The sequence below is a fragment of the Arvicola amphibius genome, chromosome 10 (assembly GCF_903992535.2).
Source record: "Arvicola amphibius chromosome 10, mArvAmp1.2, whole genome shotgun sequence".
Lineage (NCBI taxonomy): Eukaryota > Metazoa > Chordata > Mammalia > Rodentia > Cricetidae > Arvicola > Arvicola amphibius.
This window is the reverse complement of record NC_052056.1, coordinates 110045063-110059550: the sequence shown is the minus strand read 5'-3', so window position 1 is coordinate 110059550 and position 14488 is coordinate 110045063. Positions and strand designations below refer to the sequence as shown.

Below are 14488 nucleotides of genomic sequence, written 5' to 3'. Positions count from 1 at the left end.
ATAAACCAGGCAGAAGAGGGCTGGAGCGGGCCTTGGCACTTACATTTGTGATCCTAACTTGGGAGGCGACACAGAAGGATCAGGCATTCAAGGCCCCTCCTCAGCGGCATATATACTTCTACGCCAACATGGGCTACATACAAGATCCTGTCCTTAATATAAAATAAATAATCCCTGCCCCCAAAGAAGGTAGGAGGCGTAACGTGGTGGGAGAGCACCTGTACGGTGAAGGAGGAAGGACCTGGGTTTATAGGGTTCAACACCCCATTAGCAGAGAGGAGCTGTTTTAAGAATATGGACACCAACTAATCCAACGTTCCCCAAGGTCCTACATCCAATGTGTTTAAAGTTTATTGTGTCCAAACTCAAATCCAGCTTTAGTCTTCAATATATATTTAATTGTGTACACAACAAGGTACAGATGCACATAAGTACACAATTATAAAAAAAGAGAAAGTTGCATAAATTCTAAAAGTGGGGCTGACAAGAGTGGACACCTTGCTTGGAACAGTGAAAGGCGCCAACTTCATATATACACCTATGGCTAAAACATTTAAATGAGATTTTCTCTTCCCTTAAGACATATATTCAGTCTGTATCGAAACATTTTCTTTTTTTAAAAAAATTATTTATTTATTTATTTATTTATTTATTTATTTATTATGTATGCAATATTCTGTTTGTGTGTATGCCTGCAGGCCAGAAGAGGGCACCAGACCTCATTACAGATGTTTGTGAGCCACCATGTGGTTGCTGGGAATTGAACTCAGGACCTTTGGAAGAGCAGGCAATGCTCTTAACCACTGAGCCATCTCTCCAGCCCCGAAACATTTTCTTAATAATTTCCAACTCTCTGTTCACACTGATTTGTCCTATAATTCTTTTATTGAGGGCTAGGAGATGGCTAAGTGGTTCATCACCCACATAGGATACCTCCGATCCCAGGGAATGTAACACCCTCTTTGGCTCTCTGTGGGTATCTGCACACATTCAAATACATACACAAAAAAATAAAATCTTTAATTAAAAAAATATCCCAACTTCAGCTGGGCAGTGCTGACACACACCTTTAATTCCTGGACTCAGGAGGCAGAGATAGGTGATCTCTGAGTTCCAGGACAGCCAGGGCTTCAGAGTGAAACCCTATTTCAAAGAAGAAGAAGGAAAAAAAATCTGAGCTTCTGATTTCCTGACGGCTCCCTTCAGTTAAAGACTGCTCTGCTGTGACTAAGTGTGCTATCAGGACTCAAGTAATCTCCTCTGCTCTGCTTATAAAGGCAAGCAGGCGCTAGGCCGTTCTAAAGTCCTCGGTACACAGACTATGGTAGCAGAAAAGACTCCCCCACCCGTGTCCATGCTCTAATCCCCTCTAACATGCAAACAAGATATGTTACAGGGCAAGGGGAAATTAAGGTTACATAAGGGCTTAAGGTTGCTAAAATCAAACGGCCTTGGTTTGGAGATTATCCTGGATTGTCCAGATGAACACCATCCCCAGTGCTCCCCCCACCCCCAAAGTGTAGTACAGGGCCTGGTAAAGTCTAAGTGAGTGACAGGAAGTTGGTATCTGAGGGATGTAAAAGCGACCAAACACTGCTGACCTTAAGACACGGGGGGAGGGGCTGGAGAGATGGCTCAGCGGTTAAGAGCACTGCCTGCTCTTCCAAAGGTCCTGGGTTCGGTTCCCAGCAACCACATGGTGGCTCATAACCATCTTTGGTGAGGTCTGGTGCCCTCTTCTGGCCTTCAGACATACGCACAGACAGAGTGTTGTATACATAATAAATAAATAAATAAATAAATAAATATTTAAAAAAAAAAAAAGACACGGGGGGAGGCTGAGGCCAAGGAACAAGGGCAGCCTATGAGAACAGAAGGCAGAGAAAACATGCAATCCCCAGACCCTCACAAAGAACCTGGGTACTGACCCACTTCAAACTTCTGGTCTCCACATCAGAGTCAGAAATGGGCTGCAGTGAGCACATGGATGGACATGCTGTTGTGAGCTCCTACTGTGCTCTGTTACAGGAGCCAGTGGAGATTAATGTGCACACCATGTTTCAGTTTATTGTAGACATCACATATAGAAACAAATGCTCCCTAATAGTCTTAAAAACTTAAAAGTATACAGTTAGCTCACCTTTCTGAATTACATATTTAAGAATTTGGTTGCCTTTTTAAACAGGCTTAAGAAATATATAACCTCAAAATTTTTGTTTTAAAAAATAGAAATTGCTGGATGTGGTGGCACAACATCTTTAATTCCAGCACTCGAGAGGCAGAGGCAGTCGGATCACTGATGAGGCTAGTCTGGTCTACATAATGAGTGAGAGGAAGGACAGTGAGGACTATGTAGAGAGACCTTATCTAAAAAATAAAATTAAAGAAAGAAACGAACAACTGCAGGGTGCATGGTCTGACGGTCGTCAGTTCACTGTAATCTGTCTGAGGCCCCCGTGCTCATCCACTAACATATCACACGCCAGTCTAGCATGGAAAGTACTCAACTCTACTTCACATTATTCCATCTATGATATATGAGCACATCACAAACTTGTGTAGCAGCTTTGCCCAGGGACCATGCTCATCTTCATAAAGCAAATAAAACAACAACAAATCCTTGCAATGTCAGCAAAGGAAAACACAAAAGCAAAGCGTTGGGGCTGGAGAAACAGCTCAATGGCTATGAGCACTTGTTGCTCTTCTAAAGGACCTGTTCCGTTCCTGGTGCCCATACAGACCACAGTCTTTTGTAACTCTAGTTCCAGGGGGATCTGATGTTTTCTTCTGGTCCCCATCTGTGCTGCACACATGTGGTGCACAGACAAACAGTGTGTGTGTGTGTGTGTGTGTGTGTGTGTGTGTGTGTGTGTAAAACATTTTAAAATTCTAGAAAAAAGAAATGTCTTCCAAGTCATAACAGAGATGATGGGCTAAGATCATCACCCACAAAGCAGAAGGATGCTCATTCTAAAGTCTCCAGTTCTCAGCAGACTTCTGCTCCACACAAGCCATCGCTCCATCCTCTCCTTGCCCCTGGACTCCTCACCGCATTCCTAACACACACAGGCACTTTCTAACTCAGAAGAATTATTCAAGAATCATTCCATGGAAGGCCCGGGTAGACCAATACTGTACATATTAGTAGTCTGGGTGAGTGGCACACTCCTTTAATCCCAGCACTCCAGAGGCAAAGACTGGCAGATCTCTGTGAGTTCCAGGCCAGCCTGGTCTACAGAACGAGTTCCAGTACAGCCAGGGCTGTTATACAGAGAAACCCTGCCTCGAAAAATAAAACAAAAGTTACCGGTATAGGGAATCTGCTGACATCAGAGATTAACTATTCCTGGGCTGGAGACGCAGTTCAATTACTAAAATGCTTGCCTCGCATTCACGAAGTCTTGGGTTCAATTCCTAGTACCACATAAAGCCAGCAAGGTGTCCGAGCCTGTAGTTCTAGCACTCAAGATATACATAAGAGGATCAGAAGTTCAGAAAAACACCAGCAACATGACTCAATGAGTTAAGACACTTGCCACCAAGTCTGACAACCTAACTTCAATCCCCAGATCCCATGAGAAAAAATTTGAAAGGCTGCCCTTGGACCTCCACTGTGTCACATATGTGCACTTTGACATGTGTGTGTCTATGCACACAAAAGAACAAACTTTTTTGTTGTTTTTTCGAGACAGGGTTTCCCTGTAGTTTGTAGAGCCTGTCCTGGAACTAGCTCTTGTAGACCAGGATGGCCTCGAACTCAGAGATCCGCCTGCCTCTACCTTCCGAGTTCTGGGATTAAAGGCGTGCGCCACCACCGCCCGCCAAAAGCACAAACTTTTAAAAAAAAAAAAAAAAAAAAGAGGAGGAGGAGGGAGGAGGAGGAGGAAAGAAAAAAAGGAGGAGGAGGAGGAGGAGGACGAGGAAGAAGAAGAAGAAGAAGAAGAAGAAGAAGAAGAAGAAGAAGAAGAAGAAGAAGAAGAAGAAGAAGAAGAAGAAGAAGAAGAAGTTGTCGTCCAAAGATCATCCTCAGCTACCATACTAAATTCTAGGTCAGCCAGGAACACTTGAGAACACACTTGGGGAAAAAAAAAAAGAGGTTGCTAGGCAGTGATGGCCAATGCCTTTAATCCCAGCACTCAGGAGGCAGGCAGAGGCTAGTGGATCTCTGTTGAGTTCAAGGCCAGCCTGGTATACAGAGTGAGTTCCAGGAAAGGCTCCAAAGGAGGGAGGGAAGGAGGGAGGGAAGGAGGGAGGGAGGGAGGGAGGGAGAGCGAGAGCGAGAGAGAGAGCGAGAGCGAGAGCGAGAGCGAGAGAGAGAGAGAGAGAGAGAGAGAGAGAGAGAGAGAGAGAGATTAACTGCTCATTGTATTAGCCAAAGAACCAAGTCAAAGTACCAACTCCACATTTAAAATAAAGTGTTTTGCACCTCCTCAGACACACGGCTCTCTGTCTCACACTGCACCATCAGCAGTCTGGTTTTTCCCCTAAGACAGGGTCTCAATACGTGGCCCAAGTTGGCCTCTTGGTAAAGCTCATGATTCTCCTGCCTCAGTCTCAGGCCTAAGACATCACATCCCATTTCGTTCTTCTCGCCAGGGTTCTATGTGAAGCCACGCCTTGATGATTTTCTTCCAAAACAAACACTTTAGATCACTCCTACCTTCATTTACACAAATTCTATATATGTTAAGGGCTGGAGAGATGGCTCAGCGGTTAAGAGCACTGCTTACTCTCTTTCAAAGGTCCTGAGTTCAATTCCCAGCAACCACATGGTGGCTCACAACCATCTGTAATGAGATCTGGTGCCCTCTCAAGGTCAGTCATTCTCATCAACTTAGACCATGAAACCCAATACAGACAAGTTCAACAGAATTGCCATACACACACACACACACACACACACACACAGGCTGCCGATGCATGCTTCAGCATGGCCAGGGCATAAATTTCATTTTCATTTCTATGCATATTAAACAATGAGATCTTTCAAGGATTTCACATAACATTGATTCTGAGTGCTTAAATGAGTGGCCCATACTCACATCTAGTACTTAACTATGTTTCTCCCAATACCTCAAGGTAACATATAGGTATTTAAATACTCTTCAACCCAAGACGTGCCTAAGAACAGGTGCAACACAAACCAGCAGAACAGGGCTCGAGGAAGACAAGGATAGGTAATGAGGCAGCTCAGTATAAGCCATGGCCTGCATCTAGTAACAGAACATGCCGGAGGAAGTCCAAGGCTGACTGCAGCACACATGCCTCTTCTGATAATGACAAGGGTGGTGTTCAATAAGTAGGGCTGGCTGTTGCTGGGAGGTAGAACATATGTTTAGCATGAGCTTAGCATGTACAAAACACTGGGTTCAACCCTCAACATGGTGAGAAGCAAGCATCGGTCTGTCTCCTCACAAATTGGATAGTCACTGCTGTGGCCAGATGAGACAGAGTAGTTGCTATAAACTATTCAAAGCAGAAGATGATCAATTTCATTCTTAGCTTTAATGTTACGATTTAATTTAGATATAGGTAAGTGTTTCCTCAAAGGCACCTCTGCTAATAAACAAATGATGGACTGATTAATTCCGACTCTGGCCAAGTGCTCGCTGGGCTACAGGGTTCACCAGGGCAACAGGAGAAGTGGCAGGAACAGTATGAGCAGTGCGCCAGGTACTGTGCAGAGCCCTCTGAGCGGCAGTTTGTCTTAGCCCGAGAAGTCACTGTCTAAAGACACACTCACAGTCAGGAAATAGATGCAGACCCTCAACTAAGGGAACCAGTTCAAATGCAAGCTTTTCTTTCCAATAGTATAGGCAAAGGGTGTCCAAATTGAGTGAACCAAGTGTGAGGGCACACAACTGTGCACCCCTACTTCCAGCTCTCAGGAGCCGACACAGTGATCACAAGCTAGAAGCCACCGTAGGCTACACACCAAGACCCTATCTCAAACCAAAACCAGAACAAAGTGTCAAGGATGTAATTTAGTGGTAGAGTGCATGCCTATCACATACGAGGTCCTGAGTTCAAATCCCAAAATGGGGGGGGGGCAGTAAGCAGCTATATGGATTTGTCTGTGGGTGACTGAAGTACTGTGATCACCAATCTACAGTGAAGACTTTGAAAGAAAGAAAAAACATGTTTACTCTGGACTGTGATTTTGCATAAATTTTACAACACTAGGAAGTATAAATAAATAAATAGATAAATAGATAGATAGATAAATAAATAGATAAGTAAGTAAAATTATTATGAGCTCCCAAAGTGAGCATTACGAGCCTTTTACAAATTCCCAAGGGACCAGAGCCCTCAATTTCAGATCTAAAAGTAACAATACAACGGTTACCAAAAATTGTCTAATCTGGGTAGCAAGATGGCACCCTAAGTGAAGGTGCCTGTCACCTGGCCTGACAATCTTAAATTCAATTTCCAGAACCCACCTATATATGGGAGGGAGAATCAACTCCACAATGCTGTCCTTTTGACAGCTACATGCTCACCAGGGCATACATGCTTACTTACTCATCATGTACACACACTAATAGTCATTTTCTTTAATTAAAAGAAATGTCTGAGTTGGGTGGTTGTGGCACATGCCTTTAATCCCAGCACTAAGAAGGCAGAGGCAAGTAGATCTCAGTGAGTTCGAGGCCAGCCTGGTCTACAGAGTGAGTTCCAGGACAGCCCGGACACAGAGAAACCCTGTCTCGAAAAACAAAACCTAAATAAATAAATGTCTGACTCAATCCTTACATCCACAGATGATAAATACAAAAACAAACAACAACAACAACAAAAAAGCAGCTCAGAGTTGTAAGAACACTCTCTCACAAACATCTAAATGTCAAAATCTAGAATTTACCTTCTGGCTCAACAGGTCTCTTTTACTAGAGCATGCTGCAGAATACATAATAAAACAGTCTATAAGTTTCTGGAAGTGGCCTGGGTGGTGGCACACACAATTAATCCCAGCCCTCCAGAGGCAGAGGCAGACAGATCTCTATGAGTCCGAGAACAGCCTGGTCTACAGGGTCAATTTAGGACAGTCAGTGGTACACAGAGAAACCCTACCTGGAAAAATGAAAAAGAGGTTTCTGAAGTGACTACTGAAAGACACCACCACCCTCAAAACAAGTGTTTAAATCTGGGGTGGGGGGGAGTCAAGGTTTCTGGAATTACATGACGTGCAGTCTTTCCTGAGGCGGTAATGTGCAGAAGAGGGAGAGTAACATGACTTTACAGGCAGGGAAAAAGGAATGTGGTCAGGGACCAGGATCTGCAGTAGTATGGTTGAAAGCCTAGAATAGAAAGAAAGAAAAAGAAAGAGAGAGAGAGAGGAGAGGAGCAGAGAAGGATCAGAACCGAGATCGCATGTAGCGAGGTAGTGAGAGAATGAGAGAGGATCGGAGGAGGATGAGGATGAGAGAGAGAGAGAGAGAGAGAGAGAGAGAGAGAGAGAGAAGGCTAGAGTAAAAGTTGGCGTGCAGTGATTGAGTTGCAGAAGTTAGCCAGTGGATCAAGACAGGGCAGTGATAACCAACTCAGGATCTCCTACAAAAGTGTTAGCGAGAGCTGGGTGAAAGGAGCCCACCAGAAGGCCACAGGGTGTGCGGCCGGGCCACCTTATGTACCCCCTTATGTATCCGACACTGCACTGTTGTACTGCAGGTTCACATGGAACCTCTATCTACGTAAGTGTGCAAGATTAGCAAAAGCTGGTATCTTATACTCAACTTCATGTCTAGTAACTGTATCACTTAACCCTCTAACACAGCAGTTCTCAACCTGAGTGGTGACCACACGGGGCTATCAGACATTTACAATACAATTTATAACAGCAGCAAAATTACAGTTATGAAGTAGCAACGAGATAATTTTATGGTTGGGGGTCACCACACGAGGAACTGTATTAAAGGGTCACAGCACTACTAGGAAGGCTGAGAACCACTGCTCTATCATAAACATATGATTATCTGCCACCTAATTATCTGCCCCCATAGCTCAGTCAACCTCGTCAAATTATTCTATTAGAGCATTCAACCCTCCATGCTTATTGAGCAAATTCTGAAACCAACATGACGGCCACTGATGGGACAACTGAACTGCTACCTAGAGCCTAGCTTGGGGAAGAGGGCAGAAAACAGGTTTACTGAGACTACAGCAAGGGGCAGCAGGCTCGGCTTTTTCACCTGGGTCTCCAGTCTATGATCCTACAACTGAATCTGGGACAGCTGTGACAAACTGGGCAAGAGTCAAGGGTTTATGAATAAACAATCACCCAAAATTAATTCCAAAATCAAACACCTACTTCATTAGAAAGCTCCCGGCTAATGAAGACACACTCTCAAAAACAAGTAGATGTAGCACCCAAGTTCTATCCTCTGCTCCACATGCCAAGACGCACACAGACACACCATTAAGTGAATTTTGACTTGGGATCAGGGCAGAGCATTTAAGAGTTTCTTACACGGCCCTAAACATACTTCTGCCATTTCACACTACATGTTTATGTGATCCACTTCTCACCATACTTATAAAATCAAAGCATCAATCTTGCTGACCTCAAGCAGGAATTAAAGGCGAGAATGACAGTGCACCCATATAATCTCAGCAATGGGGGGAAGGAGGCAGAAAAACAGAGTTCAAGGTTACCCTCTGCTGTGTAGCAAACAAGAGGTTAGTCTGAGCCATATGAAAATCTGTCTCCAAACACAGAAGGGAGGGGAGACTGGGAGAGAGGGGGAAAGGAGAGGACTGGAAGGCAAAGCAAGGATCCCTTTCTCTCTCCACATTCCTTTAAAGAAAGCATAGGCTTTGAGCTCCATGCCTCCTCCTTTTCTGAAAGGGTGGTAAGCTGCATGCCCACATACTCACACACTTACCTGGCAGTCCAAAGGCAGCAAATTAGTCAGCTTTATCTGAGACTGCACCAGGAAGGGGCTTAAAGTTTTCACTTCAGAATCCAGTTCTAGGCACGGGTATTTTCAGAGAAGCACAACCTAACAAACTGACCTAGCACCTACTTTGTGGCTTTGACTTCCTTCACACCATGTTCTAATGGTCTAACATACAGACACACACACAGTCACACACACCTCCCTGGTGACTGAGCTAGGCAAGCAGCCAAACCAGTGCCATCTCATGAGAAACCATTCACCTCCTCACTTCTGCTATAACCAATTCCCCTCCCGAATCTTTCCCAACTGGGACTCACAACCAGACTGTGGCCAGCGGCAGCGCTCTCTCTATGAACTCCCAGTGGGCAGCACGGATCTCCAGCAGACATGCCCAAACACCAGGATTAGCCACAAGATGCTGCTGACTTCCACCCAGAGCCCCTCCGCGTATGTCCAGCCACTTTCCCTATTGTTTGCCAATTAGTAAGTATAGAACTAAAGCCATCTCATGAGCTGTACCAGGCAGTGAAACAGAAATTGCATTAAGAGCACCACATGAACCTGCAGGAGCACTAACAGTGGACAGATAAGCGGGTCTCTCCAGAGCACCTTCAGTGTGTCTAAAGGCACTCTCTGAGCCAGGCTACAGCACCAAGAGAAACCCATTTTCACATGAAGGCAGAAATGCAGGGATCTAAACTGTGACATAGCTGAAGAGACTTATTTTTAATTTACTTCACCCAATTAAGCTACTGCAGTTTTATTCTGCACCTTATTTTGACAAGTGAATAAATTATGTAAACTTCCATATTTACAGAATAAAATTTCAATTCACCCTAAGTGTTTCTCTAAATGTTTTCAGAGCTGCTGACTCTCTGAGGCATCCAATCCTAAATCCAGGCCCCTTCTCTCCGCTGTTCCACACCCAGCCTTACCTCTACTTCAAACTCTCTTCCTGTGAGTAAATGAAGGACATTTTCCATTATACACAGAAGCTAATGCTCCTGATCAAATGGCAGGTAAGGTCTTAACTTTCAAGCACTCAGGGGCTAGGAGGTAGAGGCAGGAGAATCAGGAGTTCAAGACTAGATATCACTACGCACCAAATTCAAACACAGTATGACCTATGGAAGACCCTGTTTCAAAACACCAGCAAAGAAGGAAAATAAATAAATAAACAAATTCATAATCTAATAAAAGATTGGGGGGCAAGGGACATATACAGCACAGTACTTCTGAGATCACAAAAACGCTGTACAACTAACTGTATGAGGCAATTGGGCAGAGTGGTGCTCAGGTCAGACAACTACGTAAGAGACAGTTAACATACTCGATGGATGACAGACAGTTCTCATTCCAAGCAAAATAGAACCTACAGGGCCTTTGCCATTCCTGATTTTCACTTTCATAATTCTCAGAAGATGGACAGCAACCCACCCCCCACACTCAAGAGTGCAAATCACTCTGACACACCCAGGACCTACTCAGGGAGAGAAGTAGAATTTGTTCAAGTACGAACAAGACACGCCCTATCTTAATAGCACCTTTGGAACAATCCCACTCAGGCCAGAAATGGATGTCTATATATTTGCCGAAACACATACACACACCACGTGCAATTAGTGCCCCTGGGCAGAAGCCCTAAGTGAGCTTGGAGTGGACATCCCTGACATCAATCTCGCTCGCTACAGAACCCTGGCAGGTCTGTCCTTTGTTGCTCTTATTTGATTACACTATTTTTATTTTATTTATTGTTTATTTATTTACTTATTTATTGTGTTTTTTCCAAGACAGGGTTTCTCTGGCTGTCCTGGAACTCCCTCTGTAGACCAGGCTAGCCTTGAACTCATCACCTGCCTCTGCCTTCCCAGTGCTGGGACTAAAGGTGTGCACCATCACTGCCCAGCTACACTATATTATTATATAAACGAGAATTGTCTTCCTCAAATAGAATGTAAACACCATGAAACTAGGGGCTGTCTTGTGTTGTGTTTTCTTTCGAGACAGGGTCTCACTGTGTATAACTCCACCTGCCTGGAACCTGTGATCTTTCTGTATCCAGAGTCCTGGACGTAGAAGCATGTCTATGAAATCCTGCCAGGGGCTGTCAGGATCATATCTGTACCTCAGTGCTAGTCAGCAGGGGCTAGATGTATACCTGACACAGCTATGTGAATGAGCAGTCTACTGGAATCACACCACTCCTGAAGCCCTAGACTTTGACAATGAACTATGACCCCAAAAGGTGTGTTGTAGCTCAGCAATCTGGTAAAAATTTATCACTGTAAAGATTCGATCATCCCATGTGGCAGGTCGAAAAGTAATTAGTACAACCAATCCCAGAAATTGTTGATTTAGTACCCTTCTGAAGACCAGGAAAAAACAATTACCCATGGGGGAAAATGGATTCTTCAATGAGTCCACCTTGCTATGACTTTTTTGATGCTGTGGATTTTTAAGGCCACGGATTCCATCCATTTTTTAATACTCTTCCACAAAATACAGTAGCGAATCCACTTTTCCTACCTGATTCTCTAGTCCTTAAAGAAAAACACAGATCACTTTCAAGTGGAAAGTCTGGGGATCTCCTAGATGAAATCCAGGACATAAAAACGGAACTGAATGGTTCAAATCTTTGGTAATGTAACTCCAGGTCCACATTGCAAATAACTTTTTTGGTGATTTATATATAAATCGCCACTTCTACGTAGAAGTTCAGAAAGAAGCTAATAAATTTGTCACATCATGTGGGAAACCGTGGTGCTTTTGGCAATGCACAAAAACGTTTGGACCCCACCCACGTTTCGCTTTATTCGGGGGTCTGTGTACTTCAACCCTACACAGCGGCGTCTGCTCTATTAAAGTAAACAAATGACAGGAAAGGGAATGCAGCTTTTCAAGATGAACTCGGAATCTCAGCGACAAGGCTGCCATCTGGACGAACACAGGTTGGAAACCGCAAGAGTTCGTTTTTCCCCGGCGAGTAGAAAATAGAGAACATTTCAACAGCACTCTTAAAAGTTTCCACCGTCACACGCCCCCTTCCCGAGCCGGGGCCCCGGGACTCCACCTAGCCGGAGGAGTAACTCTGCCAGGACTTCCGTCCTCCCGCAGGACCGAGACCCTTCCTTCCTGCCGCAGACCCCCGCCCTACCCCGCGCTCGGCCCCACGGAAACGCAGCGGCTGCAGTGTCCCGTCTCCTGGCCCAGTCCCCTGGCTTCCCGGTACCAGATCCCAGTACTCAGTTCCCGACCCTACCCACAGTCTGCAGTCCTCGGACCCAGTCCCCAGCCCTTGGTCCCCATCTCCAGTCCCCAGTTAAAGTCCCCGGTTCCAGCCCCCAATCCCCAGTCCCCACCCCTAATCCCCAAATCCCTAGAGCCAGTCCGCAGCCCTTATCCCAACCCCCGTCCCTAAGTCCCCAGGCCCTAGCACCCAGCCACAGCTCCCAAATCCCCGGTCCTCAGACTCCGAGTTCCCCGTCCCCAGCTCCGAGTCCCGGTCGGTCCCGGCCCCGCCTGCTGCGTCCAGCACGCCCTTCCCGCGGCCGCTCGGCCCCGCGGCCCTCTGCTCGCTCAGGAGCAGGCCCGCGGGCGGCGCCTCGAAGGCGGGGACCCGCCGCCCGGGCCGCGCTGCCGCCGCACCTACCATGGTACAGATGGAGGCGAATTTGGAGACTGTCATTAGGATTTCCATCCGCCCGGCGCCATCTTCCAGACAGTAGCGGCGGGCGGGGGACGCGGGGAGCCGGGCCACCCGCTCGCTCCGCAGCCCGCGGCCGCACCCGGAGCCGCCGTGGACCCACGCTTCTAGGCTGCTGGGCCGCCGCTGCCGTCGTCGCCGCGGGCGCTCAGGCTTCCTCCGGCCCAGCCCCCGCCCGCCGGCCCGCCCGCCCCCGGCTCCGCCCCGGCGCACGGCGCAGCCGCCGCCTCGGGGCCCGCGCCTGCCCGGGAAGCTGCTCGCCGCACACCCCGCCCAGCGCGCTGGGGAGCTAGCACCGCGCAAGGCCCTTCCGCCCGGCCGACCTGCCGGCGTCGTGCAGCCCCGCCCACTCCGGCGCCGTCACGCCCACCGCCGCTGTGCCACGCCCATGCTGCCCCGCCCTCCCTCGAGGGAGCGGGCTTCGAGGCCGACGGCTCCACCCAGTGCGCGTCGGGGGCGGAGCGAGACGGGAGCCGCGTCCCGCCTGCTGCTGGGTCCTAGCGCGGGTACGCAGCCACTGCCCTAGCTGAGGAGCGTGTCTTGAGGGAAAAGCGCGATGCTTTTGCCCTGCGGCATCAGTGACCTCAAGCATCCTTCCGAGCGACTGACCCACAGCTCTAAAGGACAACCAGCCCCACTGCTGAAATAGAAAACGGAGGCTACGTCTGGGAAACTGTGTATGGATGGGTTGGAAGGCAACCCCCAAGCAACTTGATGTTTTTCTGGGGTGAAATCATCTGGGCCAAACTCCCTAAGAAAAGACTAGATAAAAAGATATAAATTTCTTAACTCTTTGAATGAATAGTAGTGGCGGGTGAGGGACGATGAGAGGAAGGGGAGCCAATCCTGCTTGACAGTGGGATATCAACAGTGGGAATTTTTTAAGGGGTGGGTGGGTGATGTCCGAAGAGAGAAGCAGCAGCCAGCATGTGAGGAGCACCTGCGTAGTGTTAGCAGTGGACGGCCCCTTCCTATCTTATACCGGCAGAAAATTAATGAGATAACTTTATAAATTGCTACATTAGAAAGCCTGTAATTTGTTTTGATTGGCGGTCTAAGGCTAGGAACCTTTTCTGCCTACCGCCCCACCCCACCCCACCCCCACCCCGTCTATGGAATTTTGGGCAAAGCTCTAAAATCGGGTAAGCCTCACTTCATACAAAGCATTCAAGAAACAAAGAATTCGAACAAAATTTAGTCAAGAAACAGATTCTGGTACATGAATGCTGTTTCCATAGCAATTCCATTGTAAGCGTTGGGGGAGGGGGACACCACTGAGTACAGCTAAATTCCTCTGGCTGCTGCCTCTTCTCCAGGTGCCTACCTGTATAGAGCCCGGGTCTCCCTCTTTACTGTAGATACCATGCCAGGAGCTTGAACTCCGGTTTACGCCAGTCAAGACTATGCAGTGTTTGTCTGTGTACTTGGCTCTCTAGTCTCCATCGAGCATAGAGCACGGGCCTACACCGTCTATGTTTTTAAAGGTCAGGGTGGGGGCTGGACATATGGCTTAGTTGGCAACATGCTTCTGTAGTGTGTAGGCGGTCCTGGGTTCCATCCCAGCACTTCATAAACCCTGGTATTGTAAGGTCATCCTCAGCTATGTAGTGAGTTCAAGCAAGGCCTTCCTGGACCACTTGAGTCCTTGTCTCAAAAAAATAAATGATCAGTTGCTGGGTGTAGTGGCACACACCTGTAATAGCCGCCCCCCCCCCAGCGCGAAAGACAGAGAAAAGTGGGTCTCTGTGAGTTCAAGGCTAGCCTGGTCTACACAGCAAGTCTACAGACCAACCAGAACTACATAGGGAGACCCAGCATCAAAAATATAAAGAATAATAAATAATACACGTATGAAATTGTCAAAAACGAATTAGTAAAAAAAAATCAA

At 46.9% G+C, this 14488-nt stretch overlaps 1 protein-coding gene across 1 annotated transcript in view; it reads right to left on the bottom strand.

Moving 5' to 3' along the window:
* Positions 1–12756, bottom strand: part of Usp12 (ubiquitin specific peptidase 12) — a 51706-nt gene extending 38950 nt beyond the window's left edge. Inside the window, exon 1 of the mRNA XM_038345849.2 lies at positions 12547–12756. Coding sequence (XP_038201777.1) covers positions 12547–12594 — 48 coding nt within the window. The 5' untranslated portion in view covers positions 12595–12756. The remainder of the gene's footprint in view (positions 1–12546) is intronic.
* Between the last annotated feature and the right edge of the window lie 1732 nt (positions 12757–14488).